The 9211-nt window shown below is 42.7% G+C and overlaps 1 protein-coding gene and 1 long non-coding RNA gene across 14 annotated transcripts in view; one reads left to right on the top strand and one right to left on the bottom strand.

Annotated features, from left to right (window-relative positions):
• Positions 1 to 8185, top strand: part of Kdm2b (lysine demethylase 2B) — a 127151-nt gene extending 118966 nt beyond the window's left edge. For 12 of the 13 annotated variants that reach the window (XM_087578446.1, XM_087578450.1, XM_087578444.1 and 9 more), the window contains one exon: positions 6928 to 7746. In XM_087578446.1, coding sequence (XP_087434572.1) covers positions 6928 to 7109 — 182 coding nt within the window. In that variant the 3' untranslated portion in view covers positions 7110 to 7746. 13 annotated transcript variants of the gene reach the window in all.
• Positions 5705 to 8208, bottom strand: LOC148002328 (uncharacterized). Its single transcript, XR_015634828.1, has 2 exons — positions 6775 to 8208; positions 5705 to 6654 (listed from the first exon to the last, which is right to left on the bottom strand). It is a non-coding gene; the product is annotated as an uncharacterized LOC148002328 (long non-coding RNA).
• Positions 8209 to 9211: the final 1003 nt, after the last annotated feature.

The following is a 9211-nucleotide window of genomic DNA, read 5'->3' on the forward strand; positions in this document are numbered from 1 at the left end:
GCCCTTACAATCTTCTGTTAAGGAGCCTGTTGTTAGAAATGAAATCCCTATAGAGAGGTCTACTGTTGGTCTATCACATCTCCCAGAATCCTTGTTCTTTCCATTGTTCTTTGTCTGGAGCCGACTCTGAGAGGATTTGGAAGGAGCTTGGTTTTGCATATAGCAAGGTAGACAGTGTCAAGGTCACACTTCCTCAATCAAGTTAACAGTGTTTTCTGATAGCCTAAGACAGTTTGGATTAGAATTGTTATTTATGTGGGGGGGGGGGATCACAAGTATAAATACAAGGGAGAAAGTTGTCCTTTCTCAAGAAATTATGGGATATCCTCACCTCACTAAAATTGCGTTTGACACAACTGCACTCCATTCCGCTGATAGGACTCAGGTTATTTCATTGATTACTGTCTTTACAGCTGAATCCATGCCACCCAGTAGGCAGGGAGGAGGTTAGACAGCTTGGCATCGTTCTGTGCTTAGTGTGCTTAGAAGCTATTCCTCCTCGTTGTAAAGGTTTCGTAGCAGGAACTTGTAACTAACAGAGGCAAAGAGCTATACTGAAGTGAAATCTCATCACCATATGTGATATGCAGCACAGTCTCAGGGACCCAGCTGAGACCTGAAGAGTGCCAGAGCTGCTAGCGTCTGGCTCTCAGCTCCTAATTACAGTGAATCTTCTCCCATGGTCTAGTTGTTATGGATGTGCAGTGCCGTTGAGGAAATGTGTGGGAGTGTGTACAAATCATCTGTATTTTATTTCTCCATCACAACGTAGTGAGATCATCTCTTCATCTCAGGACTCAGATACCTACCTACATTCATTTTCTAAAACGCCAGTGGCTTCATAGACAAAAATACCCAGGAGAGGGGAGACAACAGTATCTAAATTTCAGCCCTCTTCTTCGATGCAAGGTCAAGGCCTTCTTGGGTCCCACAAGAACCTATCTCAGAAAGTCAGAAGTCACAGTGTGTGTTCACGTACGCTCTCCTTGTTTTGTTCTTGCCTCCCATTAGTACAGCTGAGTTATTGATAGAGTGCCACATGATGACCACGCTCGTGTGGCTGGGGATCTGGTGCCCCGTTGTTGCAATTCGTCCTAGACATACAGATCAGGCGCTCAGGCAGATACCGTGCCGGGCACCCACTAGACTCGTTCTCATCGGGGTCCACCTCCCATCTGTGTCTCATCCAGTAGTGGGCATACGCCTCCATTTCCCTTCTGACCTGTGTACAACGTAAGGATTTGTTACTTTTGCATCCTCCTTTACTGACTCCACTCTTCCCTCTCCGTGTTTCCAGTTTGTGAAGTTGGTGATATTGACCTTACAGTCGTGTACACCTCGGTCACTGATTAAGCCAAATGTGTTGAGTACACTTTCTTGATGACTTTGGGTTTGCTAGTTAATAATTGCCTTTTTGGTTTTGTTTACTTCTGAGCAAACTGTGCAGCAAAATTAAACATCCCCTTACAAACGTCTAGTCACACAGTCAGTTGTTTCTGCAGGACAGTATCCCCATCCCTGGCCTTTTCTTCTATTCCTTCTCCACGGTCTCTAGGTTCTCCTCTGAATGGGGCACCAGCCGCTGCTCTTCAGGGGCCTCACCTACCACCAGCTTCCCTTCTTCTTTGATTCCCCGTTTTCCTTCCTGCTGGTCTGTTGGTGGGTAGATCACATGAAACCATTCACGTTTAGTTGAGAGTTGAATGTAGACCCATAGTTTGTGAGAACCCACACTTTGCTTCAGAAAATAAAATGCTTTCTCCCCTGACTTCTCTAACTCCCAGAATCCGAAATGAAAATAAGTTTAGTGCCTTATCCATTACTTTTCCCCCCAGTTTTGTAGAAGTTGTCTTTGTTTCTAATTTTGTGTGAGAATTGTGTGTGAGGAAGAGGCGGGGAGGGAGTCGGGTCTCCTTGAGCTGCACTTACATGCATTTGGTGGTGAGTCACCAAACAAATGTAGGCACTGGGCACCAAACTCACGGCCTGTGCAAGAGCCGTGCACATACTTTTTTTTTTTTAATTTGTTTATTTATTCAGACACAACAGAAGAGGGCATCAGATTCCACTACAGATGGTTGTGAGCCACCATGTGGTTGCTGGGATTTGAACTCAGGACCTTTGGAAGAGCAGTCAGTGCTCTTAACCACTGAGCCATCTCTCCAGCCCAGCAGTGCACACTCTTAATTGCTGACCCTTTCTCCAACACTCCAATGTGTGAGTGATCGCTAAAGTCGCGAAGGTTTTTCTCCTGTCTCTCTGTGTGCTATGTGGTAGTGGGGTCCAGTCACATTCTTTTGCATGTAGGCATCCAGTCCAGTCTTCCCAGCACTGATTGTTGAAAAGGCTGTCTTTTTCTTCACTGAAATGTATGCAGTGCCCTGGTCAAGTCATTCGAGGGCCCACAAAATGGCATGTACTGCCAAGCCTTGTAAACAGTTTGATCCTTACATTTCACATGCTACGGAGAGAGTTGGCCTTCAGAAGTATCCTCTGATTTCCACATGTGCACCGCACACAAAAATACATCCTAAACTTGTTTAAACTGGTTACTAGCAAGGTGTGGTAGGTCACACCTTTAAGTTTTAGCACTCAGGAAGCAAAGGGAGGAGTATTTCTGTGACTTTCATGCTACCTGGTCTACTTAGTGAGTTTCAACAACCAGAGAGAGAGGCCCTGTCTCCAACAACAATAATTATAGTAGTAATGATAAATAATAGTAACAGTAATAGCATTAGCAGCAGCAGCAGCTATTCTGTACTGCTGTGTGGTTACTAATTAGTACTGTCAGCTAACCATGGGACAGAATTTTTTACCTTGATTCTCTTCCTTTGGTCTATATAAATTTCACTGCTGTTAACACTAGTTTTGGCTGTTTTGGCATTGTAATACAGTTTTCAAAGAACAAATATGAATCTTCTGAGTTTTCAGATTACTTAGTCCATTTACTAAGTTTCAGAACGGGCTTTTTTCTGTTTTTGCAAATCCACTAGGGAATGCTCACATTTGACAGTAGAAGTATCTTCATATTTTATCTTCTAACCCAAGAACTTAGAACGCTTTTCCATTTGTCTTTTACTTTAGTAGGGTTTTTGTTTTGTTTTGTTTTTTTGCCATTGTCAGAGGACAAATCTCATTCCTTTGAATTTACCTTTTGTACATAGGCTTATAATTTTTTCATTGTTCTCATTTAGAAATGGAACTGTTTTTTCTAAGTTTGCCAGAATGTCTTAGGTAAAAGGAGGGTTTTCTTTTGTTGTTCTGAGAGACTTGGGCTCTTTGAATACTTCACTTTTTATAAAAACTGCACCATTTTTTCCTGTTAAACTTGTTATTTTTACTGTTTAGAAAATGTCATCTTCATTGGTAGGGTTTCTCTTCCAATCTCATATTTGGGTTTTTTTGTTTTTTTTGTTTTTTTTTTTTTTTTTTTTCCTTTTTTTTTTTTTTTGGAGCTGGGGACCGAACCCAGGGCCTTGCACTTCCTAGGCAAGCGCTCTACCACTGAGCTAAATCCCCAACCCCGGTTTTGTCTTTTTTTAATGTATGTTGTATATGTGTGTACTGTGTGCACCATGTGTGTGATTAGTCCTGCAGAAATCAGGAAATATGTCAGATCCCCTGAAACTGGTGGTGTAGAGCGCTAACCCAGGTCCACTGAGCTGTCTCTGCAGTTCCCACTTTTATATTGTGAACATTTTCAAACATACATAGCAGTGAATAGTGCAGGGAACATAACTTGTTTTAGTCTTGTGTAACAAGAGCTATCATAAGCTGTTAGATAAGAATGAGCGGCCTATTTATAGAACCCCAATAGTGCCGTCACCTCAATTAAAAGAGCTAAAATATAAATGGAGTATTCTTTCACTCTCAGTGAGACTGAAGATGAGAAAACTAACAAAAAAGGTGCTTCTAAATAGAACCTCTCCCTCCTTCTTTCCAAGAGCCCCTCCTTACTCTTCCTAATTAACCCTCAGATGCTTCCCCAAGATGCAAAGGTAAATTTTATATATAAATAGAATAGAAAATTTGCCAGTATTGGGGGGAAGCAATCCTTTGTTTCACTTTCCAGTGTGACATAAGAGGCCCCATGCCATGTTGACCAGCCCTTGTCCTGTTCTCAGTATCCTTGAGGACCAGGAATAGAGCTCAGTGATAAAGCACTGGCTTATTACGTCACAGGGCCCTGGCTGGATTCCAAGACCACAGACACAAACAGAACCTCCCACTTACCTTTAGAAGGCAAGAGAAGCTGATGATATTGGCTTCTATGAAGCCCTGTATTCTTTTTTTTTTTTTTTTTTTTTTGGAGCTGGGGACCGAACCCAGGGCCTTGCGCTTGCTAGGCAAGCGCTCTACCACTGAGCTAAATCCCCAACCCCTCCCTGTATCTTTATATTCAGTTTGCCTAAAAATGTTTCCTATTCAGTTAGTGAACTCCATGGTGTCATTTAACTTGCACTCCATTTTTGGAGTAAGGGGGGGGCAGGTTTAATGTGAACTCCAGGTTAAGGCTAGAAGTTTGAATAAGTTAAACATTTTTCTTTTGATAAGAAAATTTTCTTGATAATAATTGTACTTTGTCTCTTTGCTATGAAAAAAAAAAGTTATGATTTTCTCTGGGTGAGTTCACAGTTACGGACATGCTGGCAACAGAGTTTCCCTGCAGCCCTAGGAGCCCTTTTAGGACGCACCTCCACCCTTCTAACTGAACCTTCTCCTCCTCACAGCTGCTCCCACTCAGCTCCACCTGCAGAGCTCAGCTCGCTCCTCTCAGGCCTCACTTCTGTCACCGACCCTGAGCTAAAAAGGAAATCAGAGAAATCCCCTCCTGTAGACAGTGAGCCTCACAGCTCCTGCCTCTCCCTCGGCACCTCTCACCCAAAGGGCCTTGCTGTCCAGATGGCACACTGATCTGACTGGCGGCCATTAGACATTCATGCTTATCTTGGCACTTACCTCTTCACACCAGTGTGACCAGTATTTCCAGATGGCTCCTTTTCCAAGTTGACTTTTGGGCAGGCAGCACTGGCCTCTTTGAATCACTTTCAGCAGTGTCCCTGGCTCAGTTTAAATAATAAATTAGCTTAAAGACCCGCTGTCTGGGAAATTGGAAGGGAAGGACCGTTCTGCAGTCTCATGTCCTTCTTGTGCATTAAACTTCTTTAAGTTTATAGCTTCTTTATAGCCTGGTCCCTCACACCTTCCACAGACATAGGATGATCCGTATGACAGCCTTTACCAAGCCAGCTTTATTGAAGGTGATCAAGATAAATTAATATTTTAAAAAAGCCCCTGTTTGAATGGGGCTTCACATGATATACTGAGTTGGTTTTGTTTTGTTTCTTAAAGATTTTACTTATTTTATGTATGTGATTACACTGTAGCTGTCTTCAGACACACCAGAAGAGGGCATCAGATCTCATTACAGATGGTTGTGAGCCACCATGTGGTTGCTGGGATTTGAACTCAGGACCTCAGGAAGAGCAGTCAGTGCTCCCAACCACTGAGCCATCTCTCCAGCCCCGCAGTCAGTGCTCTTAACCACTGAGCCATCTCTCCAGCCCGAGTTTTTTTTTTAAAGCAAAAATATGTTAAATGTGTTTTTATACCAGCAAAATTTATCCTTTATAAAGTGAATCAAATAATTAGTTTTAAGTAATTGTGTGTGGGCAACATCATTTGCAACTCTTAATTTTTGCAGTTAATTTATAGAGCAGATTAACAGCTAGGTATTGTTAGTGCTCATATTTAATCCCAGCACTTGAAAGGCAGAGGGATCTTATGATTTTTGGGCATAAAGCCCCTTTCTCAAAAACTTCTGCAATACACTTGAAAGATTAGTGTTTTTGGAAGCGTCTTGGCTAGCATTCTCATAATTTTGCCCCCTTCAGTCTAACTATCCCCACCCCACCCCCATTTGTCAGAGGCTCAGACTCATCTTACTCTTACTGCCTTCAAGAGGTTGGGTTACCCTCAGTGTCCACATTATGCATCTAAGAACTGGTGAGTCTGTGTTCAGGGCTTTGTGTAGGCATGATGGCCTCCCTTGCAGGACTGACAATGTATAGGTGATCAAAGCCTTCATTACTGTCACTTTGTTAGTGTGTGTTACCCGCTGGCCCTGGTTTTTATTCAAAAAATGGTGATAAAGAGAAAGAGGGGGATTCTAACAATCCTTTTCTCGTTTATTTGACCCACCCAGACGTCATTTATCTTGCTGAGTTTCAGCTGGCGCTGCTCAGCCAGGTGACTGGATTCAGTTCTAAAGTAGTAGCTTAAGAGAAAAATGTTGAAAAACATGCAGTAGCTACAGGAGATGGTGAATTGCTTTTTTGTGGACGAAGCCTTTCTTCAGTCTCTGACTTTAAGGACTTCACTCTGATCTAGCCATGTCACTAGGATATTTATCTGAAGAGTAGTCAGATAAAAGAGATAATCTTAGGCAAACCCCTCAAAACATTGTGACCCTTTTTGTGAGACAATGGTTTTTGTGATACACAGGAAGAGGCAGCCCTGTTGTACAGTAGTTTCTACCTGAGTCGGGGGGAAGGAGGGGTGGGGATTGGGGTTGGAGACAGACAGTGATCCAGCCAGAACCTTATGTCTTCACACTCCTGGCAAGACTCCTGATAGATACGCTTTTCAAAAACACTTTATTAGGGGCTGGGGATTTAGCTCAGTGGTAGAGCGCTTACCTAGGAAGCGCAAGGCCCTGGGTTCGGTCCCCAGCTCCGAAAAAAAGAACCAAAAAAAAAAAAAAAAAAAAAACACTTTATTAAACTTTGGAATTGGTAGGTGAAATTATCCCCATCTTGGAGACATCACGGGATAGACTATGCTCTGTATCTGTTACTGGACCCTTGAGTTTATAGGGCCTTGGACTTTGTGTCTTCTGTCCCTCACATGGTTTTTTCTTTCCTGCAGACTGCAATAAGGTCACTGACCAGTGCCTGTCCTTCTTCAAACGCTGTGGAAATATCTGTCATATTGACCTGAGGTACTGCAAGCAAGTCACCAAGGAAGGCTGTGAGCAGTTCATAGCTGAAATGTCTGTGAGTGTCCAGTTTGGGCAAGTGGAAGAGAAACTCCTGCAAAAACTAAGTTAGCTCCAGGACAAGGATGTAAATATGGGGGTTTGGGGGAATACAGCCAGGGAGAGGGAAGACTGCAGAGACAAGTGGGCCTGTATTTCCCTTTGGAATCTGAAACGAGACTACAGGACACAGTTCTGTTTTGCAAGTCTTGCCAAGGGAGAAGCCGTTCAACCACCCATTTGGGGATGAGTGAGCCAGATGTTTTCCTTTGCTCTTTCTACATCGTAACTGCACTGCTTCTGGACCATTTCTAAGGCGGCCTTTAGAAGACATTCCAATTGCAAAGGAAGATGAGCTTCAGAGAAATCCTCTTAGAAGCCTGAGTTTAGTGTTTTTATCAGCAGCTTCTGTTTGGGACACCTTGTTCCTTGCAATGCTGAGGCTTCTGGTGTCAACATGGAGTGGACCACAAACACCACCTGCAGCCATCTTGACACATTTTGTTTAGTTGGTTTTGTTACACCTTACATTATGCAGAACTATTTTTGTATAAATTGTTTAAAAATTATTTATGCAAGATTTGAATGCATACCAGTGTTTTTATTATTTAGATTGCCAACTGTCCTTCAGGTAGGAGAGAACTTAACCTGTATTTTGTCAACATAAAAAGCCCATCTCCAGATGTGCCCAGGTGTGACGGGGGCTATGACCTTCCACTTAAAAAAGCATGTTTAACTGGATGCTGAGAGCCTACTCTGTATGTCAAGAAGTTACAAGCATGTTGTGGATGTGTGTAAAGTATAGTCCAGGTAAAGACACTTTGCCAAGTTTCAATAGAATTCACCTTTTCCTCAAAGTTTTACAATGCAGACTTCGGCCTTTACACTCAGGAGGGTTTTGCTCCAAGCATGAGCTCTTGTATTCTATTTACATAGATCTAATTTATACCATGAGTCAGGTAGAGTAAATGTGCCCATAGCCTTTCCTCTGTCCCCTCCTTTCAAGTGTTCAGTTCTCACTTAAGTTGGTAAGCTGGCTATTTTCTAGTTGTCAAGTTCTGCAACCCTGTGTGCCATTGTTGTTTGGTGGTATCCTAACCTTTCCCTGATGAGGTTTTACCTTTGTTGGATTTGTATAAACAGTTGTACCAAAAAAAAAAAAAAAAAAAAAATCCACTCTGTGTTTGAGGGTTTCTGTTCTATGAGAGGGTTAAAATCTAATGCCCAGGGTAAATATAATTTCTCGGTCATTTGAGAAATGCAGCAGCCTCAAGACACGTGATTTTTTTTTTTCCTACAGTAAGAGGTTTGTTTCTAACCAATAAAGATAATAGGAAAAACCTATGGTGTGGTGAGGGCCTCCTGTGGATGTTAGAGCGATGGCTCACCTGCTGTCTGTTCATGCACTACCCCTGTACAAAGCAATTTCTTTTTTTTTTTTTTTTCTTTTTCTTTTTTCTATTTTTCGGAGCTGGGGACCGAACCCAGGGCCTTGCATTTGCTAGGCAAGCGCTCTACCACTGAGCTAAACCCCCAACCCAGCAATTTCTATCTATGGCCAACCGTCTTACTCCGATGCTGCTGTGATAAATTATCAAGGCCACTTATAAAACAAAGTTCCATTAGGATTACTGTTCCAGGGGTTAAATGTATGAAGTGGAGCGGGGCGTAGAGGAGAGAGGTAGACTCACAGCTCAGTCTTGTCCACCTTCAGTGACGCACCTCCTGCAACCACAGCTTACCTCCTCACCCCTCCTCCTCACCCCTCCCCAACAGTCGCACCACCTAGGGATTAGGTATTCAAACATTTGAGCTCAAACTCTGGGCACAGTGGCCTCTGTTTAACTCTGAGGAGTAACTTAACAGAATTAAGATGCGCCAACACACTTGTTTAAGTGTAAAACTAGCCTGAAGGTTTGTTTGTATGATGCAAAGGCCATTTCTGTGTAAGTTTTACTTCTCTGAATCTTCAAATAAGACAGCTGCACCCTGATATTTAGAGAAGCCATTTTCTCCCCTAAAAAACTGTTTTCGGGGCAAACAAATAGTCCCTGGTAAGAACCCGGCTTCACAAACAGCAGAGCAAAGATACGATGTAGCTCCTAGAATAGTCAGTTAACATCTCCCAAAGGAGTGCTGACCTGCCAAGGAAGATTTTAGCCAAAACAAACTTTT

This window comes from Rattus norvegicus, chromosome 12, assembly GCF_021556685.1.
Source record: "Rattus norvegicus strain SHRSP/BbbUtx chromosome 12, alternate assembly SHRSP_T2T, whole genome shotgun sequence".
NCBI classification, from domain to species: Eukaryota; Metazoa; Chordata; class Mammalia; order Rodentia; family Muridae; genus Rattus; species Rattus norvegicus.